The 22,085-nt window shown below is 45.6% G+C and overlaps 1 protein-coding gene and 3 non-coding genes across 6 annotated transcripts in view; all 4 read left to right on the top strand.

Annotated features, from left to right (window-relative positions):
• Positions 1-107: 107 nt before the first annotated feature.
• On the top strand, positions 108-200 carry Trnay-gua (transfer RNA tyrosine (anticodon GUA)). Its single transcript has 2 exons — positions 108-144; positions 165-200. It is a non-coding gene; the product is annotated as a tRNA-Tyr (tRNA).
• A 347-nt stretch (positions 201-547) lies between these two features.
• Positions 548-636, top strand: Trnay-gua (transfer RNA tyrosine (anticodon GUA)). The gene is given in 2 exon segments: positions 548-584; positions 601-636. It is a non-coding gene; the product is annotated as a tRNA-Tyr (tRNA).
• A 121-nt stretch (positions 637-757) lies between these two features.
• Trnaa-agc (transfer RNA alanine (anticodon AGC)) lies at positions 758-830 on the top strand. Its single transcript has one exon. It is a non-coding gene; the product is annotated as a tRNA-Ala (tRNA).
• Positions 831-12,709: 11,879 nt separating this feature from the next.
• The window catches only part of Trim55 (tripartite motif containing 55), a 44,842-nt gene continuing 35,466 nt past the window's right edge, over positions 12,710-22,085 (top strand). For all 3 annotated transcript variants that reach the window (XM_059255689.1, XM_059255688.1, XM_059255687.1), the window contains exons 1-3: positions 12,710-12,877; positions 13,392-13,564; positions 20,002-20,167. In XM_059255689.1, coding sequence (XP_059111672.1) covers positions 12,710-12,877; positions 13,392-13,564; positions 20,002-20,167 — 507 coding nt within the window. The remainder of the gene's footprint in view (positions 12,878-13,391; positions 13,565-20,001; positions 20,168-22,085) is intronic.

Here is a 22,085-nt window from a genome sequence, read left to right as displayed (position 1 = left end):
GGGAAAGTTGCGAGGCCTGGGAAGTGCGCATGCTCAGTTCCGTTTGTTCTTGCCGAACTCCCCACAGACCTGTTCAGTGTCAAGGGGCGAAAAAGGACTCTCGTGTCCCTTCGATAGCTCAGCTGGTAGAGCGGAGGACTGTAGCTAACTCCCCGGCAGGAGACATCCTTAGGTCGCTGGTTCGATTCCGGCTCGAAGGAGGCCATAATATTTTCTCCAGGGTTTCTATGATCTACTGGTCCTTGTCAACCATTACCTTCCCCATCCCTCTGGTTAGTTCCAGGACTTTCGCCCCGTATCGGGGCCGTCCCCTTCCGCGCTTGCGCAACTTTTGCGACCCACCCCCAGCACCGTGCGAGCGTGCTCACACGGATTCCAGAGTGCGGCTGCCCACCGCCGAGTGTCGCTTCCCTGGGCGCACAGGTCTGCGAGCTCCCAGCTCCAGGCGCGGGGACGACTCTCCAGCAGCCGGCCCGATCCGCCGCGAGCGCCGCGCGGGGCCGTGACACGGTGTTATGAAGCCAATCCGCCAGGCAGTTTCCCGCTCCCTTCGATAGCTCAGCTGGTAGAGCGGAGGACTGTAGGTGTGTGTTCGCGGTCATCCTTAGGTCGCTGGTTCGATTCCGGCTCGAAGGAAAGAGCTGAACCTTTTGGTTTTTCAATTCCAGCAGTAAGGCGTGTGCAAACTGAAATTTCTTCGCCCAGCAGTGCTCCCGACCGCCTCTAGAGGAACAGATAAAGCATCGTGACCAGCGACGGGGGATTAGCTCAAATGGTAGAGCGCTCGCTTAGCATGCGAGAGGTAGCGGGATCGATGCCCGCATCCTCCAGTTCTTTTCTTCCTTGCCTCTGCAATTCGGCAGTTCTCCCTTTCCTTTTGGCGTCTACCTCAAAGACTGTCGACCAAACTTAGCGAGGTGGCATTTCGACGTCACATTTTGTCTCAAGTCCCAATCTCCCCGGCGTGAACCTAAAGCTAAGCTGCCCCTCATTTGATGGCGTCGCTATGTGGATGTAGCAGGACCTGGACGCGGAGTCTTGTAAACCCTGACGGAGCCCAGACTCCGCGGCGGTGCGGCGCCAAGGAGGCCAAGGCCTGGGGCTGGTGCCCAGGGGCGCAGGGGGCACTAGCCTGGAAGAGGGAAAAGTGAAAATTTAAAAAAAATATATATATTTTTTAAAAGTTCGATTTAGGCTTCCCTTGTTAAAAGACACACAGACAGACAGACAGACACACACACACACACCCCGTACTCTGAAACAAACATTTAGATAGTGACATAACACCCAAAACCATCATTTTGGTAATCGGTTATCCCTCTCCTATTTTCTAGAATAGACTCTCGACAGAGTTACTAAAGCCAGAAGCCATCTCGTAGTTCTCACAACACGGAGCACTGCTCTTTCAGCCAAGGGCAGAATTATTACCCTTTGAGGATCACAATAAATCATGATTCATTCGTGCACGGTAGAGTCCTGGGCAACTTGTGTGCTTGTGTTTCCAGAGCATTCGACCTGCTGCGATTTACTGCTGCCTTCCACTTTCTAGCTTGCCATTTTTGATCTCACTTTGTTATTTGCCATAACGTTTTTAATTGAATCTTTGACTCACTTAAATATATCTCCCTACATATAAATTATGCATTTTTTTTTTTTTATTTGTAGTGTCTTGAGACAAAGCTTTAGCAGCCCAGGCTGGCCTTGAATGGCCTCTGCCTCTGAGTGCTGTGATTAAAGGCCTGTGGCACACATCCAGCAGGCCTGTATCTCTGGTTGTCTGCCTCGGCTTCCCCAGTACCGGGATTACTGGTGTTCACCACAACGCTCCGCCAATTAATTATTATTTGTGAATGGTGACAATAACCCTTCTGACTGTGTGTGATGAAGAGAAAGGGGTGGACAAGTCAGGGACCGGGAAGGACAGCATGTAGGTCAGAATCCAGTCACATCCTGAGGTCAGTGGCCCAGACGGGAAAACCACAGAGTTCACAGATGTAAATCGGGAGGCAGCATCACATAGTGGTTAGTCATGTGGACAGTGAGAGCCGATGGCCTGTCCTGCTCTGTAGGACCTTGGACAGGTTGCTCAGCATCTTGGTTATTTCCATTTCATCGTTTGTAAAACACGATGGTCATAAGAGCACTTCCTTTCAATTAAGATAGAACTTGGAATCTCTTAGTACAGAGCCTGGTACACAGTAAACACACTGCTGTTATTAGCAGGAAAGGGGAGATTAGGGGAGGGGAGAAAAAGAGAAGATTGAGGAAAAGCGGAGGGGGAATGAGAGGCATGAACAGGGCCTGGCATTTTGCTGGCATGTTGCGGAAACTGAGACCGATTTCCACACCTAGAGACCTGCTAAACATACCCCACCCACAGTGAGGCCCAGAGGATTTACAGGTTTGTTAGCAATTTTTTTTTTTTTTTTTTTTTTTTTTTTTTTGGTTTTTCAAGACAGGGTTTCTCTGTGTAGCTTTGTGCCTTTCCTGGAACTCACTTGGTAGTCCAGGCCGGCCTCGAACTCACAGAGATCCACCTGGCTCTGCCTCCCGAGTGCTGGGATTAAAGGTGTGCGCCACCACCGCCCAGCAGATTTACAGGTTTGTATGTGTGCTGCATGAATACAGTGCAGGAAGGGGGTGCTTGGATCTCCCGAGCAAGAGAAGCAGAACAAGACTGAAAACACAGAATGATGGCTAAACACATCCTGGTATGGCCATAGAATCGCATCTGTGTAACTACTGACATTTCTACTAAGAACTTGTAAGAACACAGAGGCAGGCGTGGGTGGTTATGGTGGTCCTAAGGAGGACCTGGAGCCCCAGTGAAGGATTCAGGTATGTGCCACTTGTGGGACTATCACTGTTTACTTCTAGCACAGAAATTGTGCCAAGAGATGTTCAGAAGAAAGTACAATGTGTAGTTTTACACCTTTCCTCAGAGATCCTTAGGATGACGTGAAATTTATAAAGAGCAGCTGTGAAGCTGGACCAGTTCTCAAGATGAAAGACAGCTTCCAACAAGAAGTTTACAATCAACCTAATGCCACGGCATACCAGCACGGTTCAAGTTAGTCACTTCCGGGTGATTTCACCTCCATGAAACGTTCTCATTACAAATTTAAAGTCATGTGTTCAAACTTCTTATTGCCAGGTAGCAAGAAAAACCGTGAAAGGCCTACAGGTAAAGCGCGTAGCAAGTGTGCCATAGACGTCCAGCGTCAGGCCCTGGAGCAGGCTGTGGCAGGAATCTATTGCAGGAAAGAGAGCTAGGGGCTGTATTTTATTTTTCAGAAACTTTTAAGGTAGTTACGTGACGGCAAATTCTTAAGACAAATGATGATTAGGGGTGCTGCTTCTGCTGTTGCTGGGGATGGGGGTGCTGTGTGGTCCTGGCCTTCACCTTCAACAGGATGTGTAGAATATGGCTTGGGCTCCATGCTCAAGGAAAACAGGCATTCGCAAGTCACACATGGCTTTTTAGGAAGTGCTTTTTTTCTGCTCTGTAGACCAGGCTGGCCTCAAACTCACAGAGATCCACCTGCCTCTGGGATTAAAGGTGTGCTTTTTAAAACCATATCTTCAGCTATAGGAAACCAAAGGAAAGCCATTATATCTGGGAGAACTGATTCATGGAGCCTTGTGGGGAGCAGATGAAGTCCTGACTGACTATATATTGTTAACATGGAGTCCATGTCAAGGACCCCAGTGCCTCAGACCCATGGGAGTGATGAAGCCTTCCCCACGTGAGGCTCAGAGGGATGGCAGAGCCTTCCTCCGGTCCAAAGGCTAGTGAGGAAGGATTGGCCTTTAGCTAAAACCAGTGTGTGCTGAAACCGTCAACCACAAGCTTCCTCCTCCCGGATGTCTGCAGCAATCCTGAGACTGCTCCCCTCCAGGGACCTCCCACTGAAGGTAGGCAGCCCCTCCCCTTGGGATGTACACAATAAACTTTTGATTGTATAGTAGGTGCCCTCCCCCCCACCCCCCGCCGGCTTCATGTACTGTCATTTCTTCAACCCTATGTCCCCTGAGTCGTGTTTCCAGAACCAAGTTGTACAGACCACAGCAGAGCCTGGTACTTGGGACAAAAACCAGTTCATCTAAGTTTCAAAGAACATATAGCCTTCTTTATGGAACATGTACTTTCCTTACAATCGTCATGGGAAGGAGGAGGGGGTAGATGGGTAGATAGAGTGGATGGATATGTATTGCAGAAAGTTAACATTTTTGCTCTCTTAATTAAAGAGGATTTAGTTTGTAGCCCAGGAGTTGGCTCAAGCACCCACATAAAAATACTTGTAACCCTAGTGCTGGAAGATGAAAATGGGAGAATCCCGGGGGCTCACTGGCCAGCCAGCCTAGCCAATTGTCCTGTCTTTAAATTATGAGGAAGAATGGGCTGGAGAGATGGCTCAGAGGCTAGGAGCACTGACTGCCCTTCCAGAGGTCCTGAGTTCAATTCCCAGCAACCACATGGTGGCTCACAACCATCTGTAACGAGATCTGGTGCCCTCTTCTGACCTGCAGTTATACATGCTGTATACATATTTTTAAAAAAAATTATGAGGAACATGATAGAGTAAGACAGCTAATGTCAATGTCTGGCCCTCATACACACACACACACCCCAAGAGCACTTACTTGACACAAGATTAATTATTCGCTGCTTTGTTTGGGCCTGGGCTTAAAATAATTCAGGGGACATTGATTAAATAGAGCCCCGTGTGGGTCTTAGCTTCTAACTGTTATGCATGTGTGTTTATGTGGGAACGAGAATGGGTATAAGTCATGAAACTAGGAAAGAGCCCACAAGAGGAGAAAACAGAGACCTGGGGATGGATGGGAAGGAGGCAATGAAACACATGTGACATGAAAGTGGAAAGAGAAATGCCTGGGGAGGAGAGATAAAGGAGTTGGGGGCACCAACCAAAACAGAGCATGTATGAAGATGTCATGGGCAAGCCTGGTAGCTTGGGCACTAATTTCAAGAATGAGGTGGCTCCCCTACACCAAGGCCAGAAGATAAGACCATTGTGATTACTTTAATCATGGGAGAGCTTCAGCCTGGGGCCTCACACAGGGTTCTAGATTCTTCTTGGGATCTTGTCACTCACTGCCACTAAGGAGACAAACATCAGGTCACCCAACTTGTGCCTCCTGATGCTTCAGCATTTGCTGTTTTACTGGGAGGAGATGCTGAGAGAGAGATCTGTCTCCAGCCCTCTCTGTTACAAACTCAATTCCATCTTTATTAATGACACAACTCACTAAGCTCCCGCATGACCACCTGACAAGGAATTCACCGCATGAAATATACCCTAAAACATCCAGGCATGAAATATATTGGTGGGTAAAATAGCTTCGTGTCACACAACTTTAAGTTTATTTTATATATATATATATATATACACACACACACACACACACACACACACACACACACACACACACACACAAAACATTAAAACATTAAATTCCAGACTGGTGCTATGCACATCCTCGGTGCTCAGTAGAAAGGTTGGACAGCACAGATAGAGATAGCATCTTCAACATCATAGAAAATCCTGATGCTGAGTGTCCTTCTAGGGCCGGAGAGCGGCACAGTGTAGTGGGTGAGAGGTCCTGGGATCCATAAGGAAACAATGCTCGACTGCATAGCTTAGCCACTATACCACAGGACAACCTCTCTCAGCCACAGCTGGCTACACAGTGGTCATAACAGCTATTGTGGGATGCTATTATACAGAGTGGCTGGGACTCAGTGTGTTTATTTGCTGTGCTGAAACAGAAGTAAAAGGAATTTTAGAGCCTCCCTTCCCCAGTCCTGAAGATCATATGGGGGTTTTAGTGAATGATGAGGAATTTGGCACTGGTCCCAACTTCTCTACATTCTCAGAATTTCCTGAGCAATGGGCATGTCTTTGATAACTTATGCTAATCGGATGACTCAGGAAGGGATGGAGAGAGCAGCCCTGTGATTAGAATGATGGAATTCTGAAGTGTGTAATATCAGTCAGGCTTCTGAGAAGCATGGAGAGCTATAGATATTCAGTCACACGACCAACAATCAATTCCAGCAAGCCTATGTGATAGATCTGTACTCAGAAGCATGGGTGAGCATCCCTAGATAAGGTTTCTCTGTATGTATGGTCTTGCATCTATATGCCAGGAGGGGGGTAAATCTCACACACACACACACACACACACACACACACACACACACACACATCTTATATCAGTTACTTTCCTCATCACTGTGACTGAATTCCCGACAAAGGCTCAGTGTTTTAAAGATCCCATTTGACATGGAGGGTAGACACAGCAACAGCTTCTCGATGGCAGGAGTGTGCAGCTGGGACTCCTTGTCTCTTCACATCTTGGCAGAACAGGAAACAGAGAGCAAACAGGAAGTAAGCAGGGCTGGAGCTGGGCCTGCAACCTGTGACCCACTTCCTCCAGTGAGTCTCCATCTCCTACACTTCAAGGTTTCACAACTTTCCAAAGATGCACCACCAGCCAGGAGCCGAGTGCTCAAATGTGCCTGGGGGGGGGGGGCATTTTATATTCAAACTGCACGAAGCTGGAACTTAACTGCAATGCTTTTCTGAATTATGCATCACTAGCAATTTGTCAAACTGAAGATATAGTAAGAATCCCTGAGTAAACAGCCAGTAGATCAGATGTTCAGAGGATCTTGAAAGTCATTTTGCTGGTAGAGTCCCAAGTAAGGACAGTTATGTGGAGCCCTGTGCCTTTAATTTGTAAAGTGTGTCTCAGCTTCAGGTGGCTACAATTGGTGTCAGAATTGCCTTGCCCTACTTCCTGAAGCCTGCTTCCATTTGCCCTGGTGCCTAGAGGTAGGAGAATATCATACACCTTTCTGTGGTCTTCTCCTAATACCAAATACACTTTGAGGTGCTCACCTGTAGCTAGAGTTTTCCTGCCTGGCCCACAGTCAGGACAAATCTCTATCACCTGCCAGTCCCACAGCCGCTCAGACCCGACCAAGTAAACACAGAGACTTATATTGCTTACAAACTGTATGGCCGTGGCAGGCTTCTTGATAACTGTTCTTACAACTTAAATTAATCCATTTCTATAAATCTATACCTTGCCACATGGCTCGTGGCTTACCGGCATCTTCACATGCTGTTTGTCATCATGGCAGCTGGCAGTGTCTCTGACTCAGTCTTCCACTTCCCAGCTTTATTCTCCTCCTTGTCCCGCCTATACTTCCTGCCTGGCCACTGGCCAATCAGTGATTTATTTATTGACCAATCAGCAACACACTTGCCATACAGACCATCCCACAACACTCACCCAGGGTTTTGAGAACTCGAGTCGTTCTCCCAGACTCACTTCAGAAAAGGGGTTTCAGTTTCTCTGGGTTTCTAAACATAGGACTCCATTAGCTTGATGGACTCAGGAAGGAAGAACAGTGATGGCTTCTACTTCCACGTTTTCCTGTGTAATTGTTCTGAGGGATTTCATGCTCTGTCTAATGTGTGGTGTGAGATGGAGGGCAGAAGGGGAGGAGGTCGTGACCACCATACACACAGTCCAGAAGCCCTCCAGGCCACTGTGTTGTGTTTACAACCCCTTGGAGGCCTAAAAGCTATAGTTCCAGAATACTCCCGGTCTCCCGGACTTTGAAGAATTTAGGAGTAGGCTAAATGTTCCAGCATCTCTCTAGAGCACACCCCTGTGTTCCACTCCCGATACACAGATCAGCCGCATAGATTGCTGATCTTTGAAAGAAGGCAGGACAAAGAGACAGAAAAAAAGACGATGAGGGCAAAGTGAAGATCAGTCAACCCTTGGTTGAATTCCTATGTAATCCTAGCTGGTTTCCATGTGGTCTACAGGGGGGAATGTTCTAGAAAAAAAGTGAAAGGTGGAGAGCCTCACGAAGCAGAGGGTAGAAAGGGAGAAGGCTGGGAATCAGCTTACATCAAATAACGGAAGTAGGGTTTTCAAACATCAAAAGTAATACTGTTTCTGAGGTATTTTCCCCTCACAAACACTGCTAGTTATTTATGAACCCTAGTTAGTGGTAGATGACAGACCCTAAATCCAGGGTAAGGGTAATCTCCCAAGAGCACAAGGTGAGGCAGACGAAGAACCCAGAGAGAATCTGCCTGCTGATGCACAGTAGCATCCCGGGCAGCATCACTGGTCCTCATGCTAAACATCAGAGTCATCGCTGTGGACTCTACGTTCATAACCCCAGAGTCCATTTCCTACCGCCTTTCCCAGTGCTACGGTCCCATGCCAGGGCTTCCTGACCTCTCACCTGGACTGTTGGCAACAGTTTCCAATCTTGCCTTTAGCCAGGTCACCTGCACTGTCATCTGGCCCCATCACAGCAGGGAGGTTTAATCCACCAGCACACACGTGAGCTCATGGAAACATTCTTATGAGAAACTTTCAGTGACTTCCTGGTGCCTAATTTAGTAGGCATCTAAAAAAAGACCGTTTAGTATAGTATTCATGGGATGGCAATGCATCAGTAGAGAGCTCTTCACTCCAGGCCAAACCACCAAGTGCTCTCAGGATCCCTGTGTGCCTGTGGCTCCATGTCTCTGGAAATAGGTCTTTCCTGAAAGGATCCATTCAAAAGCTACCCAACCCATGAAGCCTCTCTCATTCCTACCTGTGGGAGTCTGTGGGAGTCCAGCTCCGACCTGCTCCGACCTATCAAAGGGCTCTTAGGTGGAGGAGAGAGGGATAAGAAATCATCAGATAGAAAGAGAGACCTAGATGATGAGGAGAAAGACAGAGACACAGGATAGCTTTGGGAGGGCCTGGGTCAATACCCAACAGCCTCAAAGTTTATTCAAAAGGGCTTTTTATAACATGCCTAGGGGAGAGGCAAAAGACCTCCCCCTTGCAAGATCAAAGCACACCATACAGCCAAGTGTAGACCCTTCTAAACATACCTGTGTATGTTTACCCTGGTAAACATACCTGTGGCCAAATCATCTCCTTATGTACCCCTGCTGGGTAAAGCAAGCTCAGATTCTCTGACCTTGAGTAATTTGGGCTCCCATACCTACCACTCATTAGCTCTTTCTCACTGTAGCTCTTACATGTGAATGTGTTATCTCTATTATACAGAGCTCCTTGGGGGCAGTAACCTGATCTTTTATTAGTCTTTGGATTCCCAGAGCTTTGTACAATAGGAACATATGGTAAGTATTCAGTGGATTCTTTTTTAGAAGGAATGGATTGTTTCCACCAAAGGTTCTGCCTCCTCATTGTGCACTCATGTACTGCATAACAACATTTCAGTCAATGGTGGAGGGGTGGCATATACACTCTTATATCACTTGGTGATGTCTCTGTGGTCATAATGCCATACATAGTCCATTATGACATGATTGTAGTGATGCTGCTGGAGGGTCTAGACCAAGGTTGTGTACTTAATTTTCAATTAAAGGTTTAAAGATAAATGCAGAAGAGGCTTACATGATGAAGATGTGAACAAAAAAAGTTTACAGCTGTACAGCTGTGTTTAATAAATGGTTATCACACAAAAGGACAAAGTTAAAAGTTTACAAGGTAAAAAGTTACAGTAACAGAACTGGAGAAATGGATCAGCAGTTAAGAGCACTGGCTGTTCTTCCACAGGATCCAGGTTTGATTGCCAGCATCCACAGAGTGGCAAACAATTGTCTTAACCCAAGTTCCAGGGGATCTGACGCCTTCTTCTGGCCTCCGGGGGTATCATATGCATAGATACACAAACATGCGTGTAAGCAAAAAATGCCCATACACATAAAAGAGAAATAAAATATCTCAAAAAATAAAATTATGGTAAGCTAATGTCAAATGATCACTGAAGAAGTAACTTTTATTTATTCATTATTTATAAATTGAACAGTCCTGTGCACAGCTCTGGAACAGTCTGCAGCAGTCTGTAGTCCTGTCCCAGGCCTTCACACTAGCTCACCGTCTCGTCCAGAGCAGCTTCCAGTCTTCTTATCCTTTGCATCATCTGTTCACTGTATTTCGGATGCAGCACAAACGCTCACCACTATCCATAACTGCCTGCAGCATCCTACACTAGAGCATGCTGTGCCAGTTTGTAGTCTAGGAGCCATAAGACACGCCGAAGAGCCCAAGCACATTGTCACCTATACCAGCTAGGCTTGTGTGAATCTGACGGCCACGCACTGCTGGAGTTACCTAAGGAGGCAGTTCTCGGGGTGGAGCCTGGTGACAAATGAGTCATGACTATGTTATTAGTTAAAGACCTTAGTGGTTAATCTTTGTTGTTAACTTGATTAAAGATACCTAGAAAATTTGCAGAGGACCTTCTGGGTGTGGTCGTGAGGCTATCTCTAGAGTCAATTCGTATGTCCGCCTTCAAACTGATTAGGTAACATTCACTCTGAATGTGGGCAGCTGGAACCTAGGAATACGAAGAGGAAGGAGGGGCGTCCATATTTGTGCGCACACCAGGTTCTTTTCAGGTGGCTCAGTGTTTGCTGCTTGCTGTCATCCCCGGACATCAGACATGCCTTTGAACATGGACTCCTGTCAATGACTCTTCAGGGGCTTCCTGGCCTTCTGCCTCGGACTAAGGCTCTATCATTGCTCTCTTGTTCTGAGATGTCCAGCTTCTTGAATTAAGAAGTTATTGGTTTCTGCAGATCTCTAGTCTTCAGAGGCCACTGTGGGACTATACAGCCTTTGGTCATGTGTTCCGATCTGGTCAACATACATACATACATACATACATACATATATGTATACACATACACATATATATGATTAATTATATATAATTAATTATATATATAATTATATATAATTCTACTGATCCTGACTCATAAGTGCTTTTCTTTAGATAGCAAGGTCGTTTACTTCTGCAGTAGAAACTCCCCTGGAAATCATCTCATATGCTGAGCTCAGAGCTCTATTGCTAAGGTAATGATGAACAGACTCTAACTGCTGACGTGAATTGACAGGAAAATGGCATGAACTCTCTCCTTTGATGCAGTCGCTAAACAAGTACCGAAAGTTTTGAGAGAATCCTTCAAGATCCCCACCCCCTGATGTTTATGCATTTGTGTGATTTTTTTATTAGACCACCGAGCTTACAAATTGCAAATAAGCTGTCTATACATATAGAACAAGACTGTGCACAACCAATCCCAAGGATCTGCCCTTTATTGTAACTGGTGCACACTGTGGATTTTTGTGTTCTGTTTGGGATTTTTGAAATATAGAGAAATAAGACAAAAATTCATCACTTAAAAAAATGACATGAATTTCTTTTGCTTTCTATGTGATTTAAAGTTTTATATGCAATACATATCAATTACAATTTTTACAAATCCCTGGCAAATGTCAGAATCTGTGTTTATTATGCAAGAGCAGACAAAGAATATCAGAAATTATTAGGGATACTATCATTTAAAAAAAGGACCTTGGATGAAGGGCAAAATACACAGGCATTTTAGGAGCAGACTGGGCAGTATATAATACTCTGTCTTCACTCCAGCTATAGAGGGCACTGACATCTTCCTCCAACACATGGCAAAATGCAATTATAGCATGCGATCCACATGCCAGCTGCCATCCCATTGAGGATTACTGTTGTAAACCAAGCTAAACTTTTTAAAGACGGTCACAAGTTTTCTTTGTGTTTTGCGCTGTATGTGGGGTGAGAGGTACAGGATAAAAGTGGGAAGGAGAGCAGCATACTCAACAGTTTGGTTATCTGGGGGGATAGCTTAGTGGATAAAATACTTGCTACACAAGGGTCTGCTGGATATGGCTGCCCACCCGTAGCTCCATGGAAAATAGAGGAATCCCCTGAGCAAGATGTCTCGCCAGACTAGTCCTATCAGCCAACTTTGGCTTCAATTGATAGATTCTGTCTCTGCAAATAAGATGGAGAGCGATGGAGGAAGCCAGCCACATGCCTCCCCACACATGCATATGCACAACACATTCACCCACACACACCTGAACACGCATACATACACATAGACATGCAGAAAAAGAAAAAGATTTTGTAGATACTTTTGTGGTGATAGAGTCTTAAATTCAGCTTTTAAACTGGAATCTTGGCCAAATGAAAAATTTAGTATCAAGAATGGCTTTTTTTTTTTTTTTTTTTAACACGACTGCCCTGTGAGATCAGGATGGAGTTCTGCTTGCTTCCACCTAAGAAGTTGCCATCCTGTTACTTCGGGTGGCTTTTTTCCTGACGTCCCAGGAACAATGTTTCTTATACAGTTACACTGTAGGGCTGCATTCTGAAGCAGCCTGTCACCAAGTTCTTTTCCAAGCGCTCGCAAGGCTCAGAGACCAGGCATGCACATTTGCATTTGTTGTTGACAACTGTGGGCTCTAGACCGCCCTCCCTTCATAACCCCTGCTAAACGGGACTTGTAATCCCCTTCCCACCCACTCTCTTACTCCCTAGGGCAAGAATGTGGACTCCTGCTCTCTGTCACCTGTCAGAATCCATCCTCCTGTCACTGGCTTATATGGACAAGTCAGTCCAGGGTCACGTGACCTTGGGTTTCTAAAAACAGCTTCATCACCCACTCTGAACCAGGGCCTGAAGCAATGTCCTCCGTAGAGAGAAACATAAAGGACACTTAATCGCACAGTCCTTGGAATTATTTCCAGGAAACACTTGCAGAAGCCATTTGGGAGTCCTGGCGGCAGAGTCAGGGGCAGCCAGGAAATGAGCGCTTCTTTGAATTACAAGTCTTTCTCCAAAGAGCAGCAGACCATGGATAACTTGGAGAAACAATTGATCTGTCCCATCTGCCTCGAGATGTTCACGAAGCCGGTAGTCATTCTCCCCTGCCAGCACAACCTGTGCAGGAAATGTGCCAGTGACATCTTCCAGGTAGGTTTGTTTGGAATTTGGAGGGTGTGGAGTGTCCCTCCATCCTGCATCAAGGGTTTGAAACCGAAGCCGGTCGGTCGGTCCCCTTAGCGAGCTGTCTGAGGCTGTTTTCAGTGGGCTTGAATCATTTCCCTGGGCTTGGCGGTCAACTCCCTCCTCACTTCCAAATCCAGTTGTGTTTTAATTCTAAGAACCTGTTTGTCCTTAGTGAAACAAAACAGATGCGCTGAGTCTGTTTAAAAGTTGAAAATGAGCTACTGGCCAGGGTATGCGCATTGGAGCTTCCGGTTGAAACTTTGAGTTATGAAAATATCGGATAGAAAAACACTTCTTGCTGAGGAGGGTGTACTGTAGGTCTGGCTGTGGATCAGGGGAGGCCCCGTGTTCCAGGATCACTTGCAGGAAGCCCTGAGGTGTCCATATTGTGCATGGTGTCAGAGAGTGAAAATAGTCTCCGAAAAACTCCCCGTGGCATTACTCAGTTCCTTTTTTTTTCCTTGCTGGGCAAGAACAGGCCTCTAACCCGTACTTACCCACAAGAGGAGGCACCACTGTGGCATCAGGGGGTCGATTCCGCTGTCCCTCCTGCAGACACGAGGTGGTGTTAGACAGACATGGGGTTTATGGACTTCAGAGGAACCTGCTCGTGGAAAATATCATTGACATCTACAAGCAGGAATCCACCAGGTAAGAGCTGCTCTCAGAGCCAGACCTACTGGAGGCTTCGTCTGTTTGTTTTCAGCTTCATGGGTCAATGCACTACATGTTCGTTACCGGTCACAGGTTAATTGTTCCTTAAAAGGCTTTCCATGTCAGTCCTTCCCAATGAGACAGAGTTACTCACGAGGGAAGAAGGGAGCAGTTTGCATGCTTCTGTGCCATCAAAGGTAGCTATGTTGAAAGAGGTGTGATGCCACCCCACAGCCTTGTATTCCATTCATTTTAGACATGTTGACACATGTAGGTTCCTTGTAAGTCCAGATCCCATGTTATAGAAAAACTCTAGTGCAATCATGTATATAAGGTAAGAAACATCACTGTCCAAAATACCTCAAATTCCCAGTTGTCTTGCCTTAAAATTGTCTAAACAGCAGTAATACTTATAATTTAAAAACACTCTGACATCATTGCTTGTCCTAACATTGACCCTATGGCACGTTCAAGGCAAGAGACAATGCTGATTTTCAGGAACTTCATTTACAGAAATGGGAGAGGAAATGCATTTCGGGCTGTTTCCCTATGACTTCATACTCTTAGCACCCACTTGCTGATTGAGGTATGTCATATGCATTCATTCATTAAAACATTTTTAAAGGCTTCTCATTATCATCACACCACATAAGTTATGCAGTTCCTTTCCTAGAGATGAAACTGCAGAGTTTATTCCTAGAAGGCACAGTGTGAAGAGCCCTGTCTCCATTCTGCACAGGTCGTTTGAGTTCAAAATCTTGGTATCCATATGGAGATCATGTAGAAATGGACCCATTGTGATCCTTATTACAAGGGGCATGTGCTTACAGAACATCTGCAAGGCTGTAAATGCCTTGCACTCTTTGCAGGGAAGTTGTTCCATTAATCTAACATGTAATTATTGTGATTATTATACCCATTAGTTTCTGCTCAAGATTCAGAGCTAAATTAGATAGCACCAGGCTATAGAGGGAATTGAGGAAGAATTGCTGATGACATATTGCAGCCACCTGTTTCTCTTGCTTCCAAATCTACTGCCAAGAAGGACAGTGTTACCAGAGTTACAGACCTGACTGCACTGTATTGCATCATGTATCCCAATGGATACATCTATACAATGTCCCCACTCCCAGGGCTCAGGGGACATTGAAGAAGAAGGGGAGGAAAGACTCAGAGCCAGCCGATCAGGGAGTTTGCTGTGAGACTGTGTCAGCTGCCCCCATAACTGCCCCCCCCCCCCCCCCGCCTAAGTGTGAGCTGAACAAGGACAATAGACATGCCAGAATGGACAGGGACAGAACACGAGGCTTCAAACCACAAAGAACTACAGGCAACAAGGGAATGTTGAGAATAGGAGAAATAGTCTTCCCCAGCAAAGAGCACATCAATTGGTTATCTGATTCCAAATGGTCAGTCCTGAAAACATAACAAGAGTAACATTGAATAGACTGAGCAAGTTTTATTTAGAAATATATGTATATACATATATGCACTTAATAACAATTTAAAAAGAGGCCGTGAATTTGAAAGGGAGAAAGCAGGGGTAGATGGGAGGGCTTGGAGGGAGGAAAGAGAAGGTAGAAATGATGTAATTATAATCTCAAAAATAAAAAAATTCATCTGCACATTGTTTCCTTAAGAGATTACCCTGCCAACTGATGACCAACCAATTATTAAAGGCATTTATGTGACTGTGGTTTCAGTATCAAATACAGCACCTTTCCAGAACAGGGGCTCCACAATGCTAGCTCCTTACGCGGCTCAGAGAAATGCAGCACCAATAGTCTTCTGGGTTCTGTTTATTACAGTTGTCTTTCCTTCTTAACACTCACCTAGTGTTACTTCAAACTTCAAACATGAACATAATAGCATTTACTATGAAACCTAGAGGTCAGGAAATGTTAAAACTTGTAGTGTTAGTACAACTAAGAGACATAGCCTTGCCTTAACCATGAAGTCAGCCTGGTGCCTCTTCAGAGGATGGGGAACAAATTGTACAAAAACAATGAGCCAAATACCCACCACTAAAGCAAGAGCTGACTGGAATAGGGATAATAGGGATTTTGTGATTATGAAAATCTTATATTCTTTCTTAAACTCAAGTCACTTGGGGTTTTTTACATGGTAGTTGCCTAGAAGGGCTTAGTCACATCAAATTAGCTGTTCCTGAAGTTGGGCAGTCATACCAGCCCTCAACCCCACACCTCAGGATATATTAGATGACCTTAAAATACCTTAGGTATGCAGAATAAGCTAACCCCAGCTCTAGTCTTTGGCTGTGTCCACAGAGAGGGAAAAGGCTGCTGGGATCGACTTTGAAGTATCATTCAACCCTGGCCTCTCACAGAACAGCTGGAGTCTTGACAAACCCTGGCCTTATCTGTCATTCTGCATGGTGATGCACTATCCACAGTTTGGCTTGGGCAAGAGAAGGCACTAACTCGGTTAATATTATTATTGAGCATAGTGATTAATTTATTGACCTAATAAGCAAAATGGCTTTGTATTGTGTGCTAGACCTGTTCAGGAGCTTTACCTGTGAATCAGGTGTGATTCCATGATACTCCCAATAGTCCTCTGAGGTGGGTTTTATTATCACCCTATCAAAATTTTTGAATGCTTATGTGTCTGTGTATGTGTGAGATACGCATGTATGTGTGTTCATGTGTGGGCAGGTGTGTGTCCACATGTGTGTGGAGGCCAGTGGTTGACCAGATGTTCTGCTCTGTTGCACTCCACTTCATTTTTAAAAGACAGGGCCTGTCTCTGAAACAGGAGCACCACTGGCCGGCAAGCTCCAGGGGTTCTCCTTAGTGTCACGTGTTAGGATCACCGACACACACCACCACACTCTGTTTTTAAAGATGCTTAGACTCAGATTCAGGTCCCGTGCTTGCATGGCAAGAACTTTACTGACTAAGACATTTCCCCAGCCCTGATTAAGTGCTGCAACGGGAATGCAATACACAAATACTTTCATTTTAAAGAGTCCTAAGCAGGACTACGAGGCCTCTGGTGAGAAGGGTCGCTCCCACCTTTCTGTCTCACACTCTGTCACTCCCCAAATGCAATAACTTTCAATTCTCCCAGCGGCTTCCTGCTGTTTATCACCAACGGTAATTGTTTTACTGGTTTGTTTTTTAACAACATTTTTAGATTTATTTACTTTATGTATATGAGTGTTCTGCCTGCGTGCATGGATGTGTACTATGTATGTGCCTGATGCCTGTGGAGGTCAGAAGAGGGTGTCTAGAACTGGAGTTATACATGGTTATGAGCAACCATGTGGATGCTGGGAACCGAACTCTGGTCCTCTGCAAGAGCATCGTGTGCTTTTAACCACTGAGCCAATTCTCCCAGCCATGTGTATGCTGCTGTTATGTTTCTACCTCCTGGTTTTGTTTTTCAGTGTTAGGGGTAGGGCGAACCCTCTCAGTGCTGAATTCTGCTCTCAACTTGGGAATTCCTTCCCCCTTGGAGCTGTGTTTTACCTGTTGGCTTATGGTATTGCTTCTATGGACCACATCTCCATATGCAATCTCTTAAAATGTCCACTGAGTCCTTCTCTTTATAGCCTGCCTTCACAATATCCCATAGAGCTTCTGCTAAAGATTTTGGCTGCAGTTCTAGAAACTTCCTAGGACTCTCAGCTTCTTGTAGGTTTCTGCACAGCAGGCCATCAGCAGTAATGCAGCGGAAGGAAGTCACTTCACTTTTGTCAAGAGGTTTCCAACTTTCAGCCTTTGGTAGACCGCTCCTATTTGTTGCCATCTCACCTTTTGTGTTTATTATTTTTATAAATTTTTATTCCCTTGATCTCTTCGAGAGTTTCCCCCTGGAAACATAAATAACTGCCTCTGCTCATTCTGCCCCATTTAATTATTCCTAGATGAGTGAAAACTGACATCAAAGGTTTAGTAATATATTTATCGTTGTATCAATACATGCAGAAGTTGAGCTGGAATTAAGCTTCAGATCCCTTTAACTATAGCAGGACTAACTGAACTTCCTCACCAGGACTTAATGCTCACTCCACAGTAAACACTATGGTAGCCCCAGCAACCCAGGGGACCAGAGAGAACAAGCTACAGGTGCCCGCAGTACTGAACAGTGAGAGGCCACTTCCAGCATGCAGCTCTGAGCCTTGAACAGCAACGGTGTGACCAGTCACCCTCACCTACCTACTAGAAAGGGTTTGCATCCTCAATTCTCTATGACCAACTTGTTTCAGGTCTGTTATTTGGTGTAAGTTGCCCACAGGTTTTTCTCATGCGCTTACTAAAAGAGATTGGTGCCTCTAGGCCCATGCTGTGCCTAAACAAAGCAACAAACAAAACAACATCAAAAACTACTAATAAATAAAGGGTATTATGGAAAAAATGAGTAAGTTGAATCACAAAAATAAAACATAAACTTCTGGCTGTTTCCACATGTTCAACATCTGTGTTTCCTGTATCGCTTGAGCTCTCTGACACTGTCTCTGCTTGTATCTGCTGCCATCACAGCCACCCAAGCGGGCGGTGGCACCCTCGGGACATGTGTAGGAAAGATAAGCTACATTAGCATGCCTGTGCCGTGTTGTCTCCAGTGGCTAACCTCCAGACTCCAGCAAAGCCCAAGTTAACATAATGTGCAGATGGCTTGGAGCAGGCAGAGGCCACCTTGTGGCTCCTACTCTCCAGATAGCCCCAAAGTCCCAACCGATCCTGGATTTTCCCACTTCCATTTTCATTTTCATATCATCCATTCATTCAACAAACATTTCAGCAGCACTCCTCTCTGTGTGGAGCACTGATCTAGGCACAGGGTATACAGCAAAGAGGACCACAGACGGAGGCTCACATTCTGGTGGAGGAGGAGACAGGCCTGGGAAGGGAAAACGATCTTCCCATTCACGGCCACACTTCCTCTCTTGAGTCTCAAATAAACGGGGGAATCAGGAGGCCGCAGATTTCATGAACGCATATAGCGTCAGGACAAGATTCCTCTTGCAAACACCAGATTCCAAAATCTTGGACCCGGAAGCTCGTGAAACTCCCTTACGAGACCTAGAGCTTTCCCCGTATTTATTTCTGCCAGTGTCAAGTACAGGACTTCTACCCAGTACCATAGAGATCTATCACCACGGCCCCCCCCCCCCCCCCCCCCCCCCCCCCCCCCCCCCCCCCCCGCTTTCTGGATCTGGTACTGCAGCTGCATAATCCCACACACCAAGCCCAGGGTTTCTAAACCCTTAGACGCGTGACTCCCAGGAGAGAGTGTGTTTTACATCACACTGCATCTTTACACAACTGAATGATATAAAATACATATTTTGGTTTCGCATATGCATATTTACGTCACACAGTGTATATATGTAATCCACACAAATACTTGAAGCAACACTTTCACGTTTAATTCTTGTAATTCCTACCACAGGTAATTCACGGTTTGGCTGCTCTACTTCATCTTGATTTTAGAAACACCGTCTCTTACTTGCTAAATGGGTTCCTTGTCCATACAACCCTGTGGTTTTTAAGAAGGAGATCTCATCAGCAACTGAAAAAAAAGTAGTGGCTGAAGTGAGATATTTCTAAATAACTACATTTGGGAATATGGGAGACTTGTGAATTTGGATTTATTTTCAAACCTTTCTAACAGTCTGAGTCTTAACTTTTAAAATGTTACATGTATTTATTTAATGGTGGGGGGGGGGCGGGGCGGGGTGTGCTCATGGAGAAGACAATTCACAGCAGCCAGTTCTCTCCTTCCACCATGCAGGTCCTGGTTGGAAGGTAGCAAGTGATGGTACCCACTGAGCCATCTTGCTGCTCCCAGGCTCTGTCTTTATGTGGGATACATCCAATTTCTGGATGTATAATATAATTATATAATATATATAATTATATAAGGAGACAACACCTATAGCAAACTGATTCTATTTCTCCTTGGTGCTTCAGTTATCAGACTTGTAGGTAGGAAAGGTTTTCTGGGGCCAGAGGCTGGAGGGGCGGCACTGAGCAATCCCACCAGCCTAACTAAACTGGAGATGGAGCTTACCCGCAACTTCCTCTCCATAGTAAGGTTTCCAGAAACCTGTGAGCTTGTCTGTGGGCACAGAGCTGGAATGAGCTCCAAATGGCTGGCCAGAGTCCAGGGCTGAACTTTCAGGAATTTCACGCAGCAGTTTTTAAATTTTGAACTGATGTGAACACAACATAAAATCTGACAAATGCTACCTGACGAATGAGTGTCTGTGGTCCTGAGTCTCAGCTCAGGCAGACAGAGATTTGTCAGCACCAAATTGAACATGAAAAGCTCTGGGAGTCTTCTGGTTAGGGTTGGGAGGTGGGGTAGAGGGTGGTGGTCTGGGCCAGTCCGTTCGCAAAGCTTACCACCCCTCTGCTCTGCTCGGGTAGATGTTGATACGTATGTATCTTCCTACCTCCTCCCAGGCCAGAAAAAAAGTCGGACCAGCCCATGTGTGAAGAGCACGAAGATGAACGCATTAACATCTACTGTCTGAACTGCGAGGTGCCCACCTGCTCCTTGTGCAAAGTGTTTGGCGCCCACAAGGACTGCCAGGTGGCTCCCCTTACCCATGTGTTCCAGAGGCAGAAGGTAGGAACTTCAATTCCCCTCCTCCTCAGCCCCTTCTAAGCACTAGCGAAGCAGCTCCCTGTGGCCAAAAGGGGGAGCCCCGCAAAAGGAAGGCTGTATGTGGAAGGCCCACAGTCTTGCAGTTGTTCTCAAGTTGATTCTGTCCAATGCTGTGGAGTTGGCCAGAGAGGGAGAACGCTAAGGTTCAGAAAACAGTGCAGAAGGGCTAGGTCACTTTCTGTGACTTTTGGAGGTTGCCAAAGATACCTAGTGTTAAGATACCTAGGTCAAGGGCCAGCTGCTAAAGATGACTCAGCGTTCAACACAGACAAGAATAGATGGTCTTCGCTTCCCCTTCCAGACCTAGCATAATTTTTATTGCTCATCAGTAAAATGTTCCCCTGCCCTCACCCACTTTCCTTACCCACTCCTTGTGAGGGAGAGTCAACCATGGCACACAGTTACAGAACAACTTGAAGACTGGGCCTCCGGCTGGCCTTCAAGTCGCCTAGGCCAGACGCCGAAAGGCACCCTTGAATGTAGTCCATGTCCCTCTCCCCAGGGACTGAATCTGGGCCTCCCCCTTCTGACTCAGTGGTCCTCCCCAGCTCATCAGCCCTGCATCCTGCTGCAGCAGCCCAGAATTCATGCTTCTATGAAAATGAAAGGGGTACACATGTCGGGATGTCAGCCTCATGGCTGTGTCTTCCACTTACAACCATTGATTCCAGTTTTACCTCAGGGACCAGAGTTGAAATCAATTTGGAAGCCAAACTTTTGTAACATCTGTCACAATCAATAACCATGATTTGCGTTTGTTGCTATGACTTATTTTCAACTGACTTTTTTGTTAACTTTGATTCCTCCTCTTCTTGTCCCCAAGGCCTAGCACAGTATAGAGCTGTATGGTATCCACTTTTGACGACTTCCCTCAGAGGCCTGGAAATTCACGGGGTGGGGAGTAGGACTTCCATGCCTTTCCTTTTCAGTCAGAGTCCCTTCACATTTACTAATAGGTTTCCATAGTAACGTCCACGTGTATTGATGATGGCAGGGTTTTGTTTGTTTGTTTGTTTTTTGTTTTTTTCTTTTTTTGGTTGTTGTTGTTTCAAGACAAGGTTTCTCTGTGTAGCCCCGGTTATTCTGGAACTCATTTTGTAGGCCAGGCTGCCTCGAACTCATGTAGATTCAACTCCAGTTTTCAAATGCTTTACAACCAGTTTTACTGGGTTTTGGACTGGACCTCTCCTTTTAAATATGAGAAAATTCGGATTCAAATTCGTTACACGTGTTGCTCAATAACCTGGAGAAATTCAGGCCAAAGGGAGATTAGAGCTAGATTTCCCAAGTCTCCACTCAGCACTCCTTGTGGCCCCCGTCCAATTTGGGAGGAGGGTAATTAGGAAGAGAACATTACTTCTTGGGCTAAAAGAACATAGAAATTCTAAGGTTGTAATAGCTCCACTAAAGCCAGCCTCATGTGACAGTTTCAAGTTTGTGTGACAGCCTGGTGAACATTTGTATGTATCTGCACTGTATTAGCAGAATAGGATTGAAATATACACATTCCCGATAGATAAATATTTACTGCATTTATTGCTCAAGTAAAATTAGCCCTGAGCCGCACTGGACAATTCATTTTGAGCTCCCTTGTCACATCTCTATGAGTCCTTCACATTGTTCCACTTATGAACAATGTTCAGAATTCTCCAGCTTCAATGTACTACTATTGATGGCTTATAATTGGGCGTTCTTCACGTTTTCAACAGAATCCAGGTCTTCAGCAATAATGTGATGAAAACTATGGAACCTTGTCCCACACAAAGCCAAAGTTTGCTTGCAAAATCAAGAGGCTCCAAGGTTTCCCATGATTAGCCCCCACCTCAGTCTTTAGATGGGATTAATCACATTTCCTGGGTTTTATATAAGGAGGCTACAC

Source organism: Peromyscus eremicus, chromosome 2 (genome assembly GCF_949786415.1).
Source record: "Peromyscus eremicus chromosome 2, PerEre_H2_v1, whole genome shotgun sequence".
In the NCBI taxonomy this organism is placed as follows: Eukaryota; Metazoa; Chordata; class Mammalia; order Rodentia; family Cricetidae; genus Peromyscus; species Peromyscus eremicus.
Note: the sequence above shows the minus strand (reverse complement) of the source record. Positions and strands in the feature narration are given on the sequence as shown.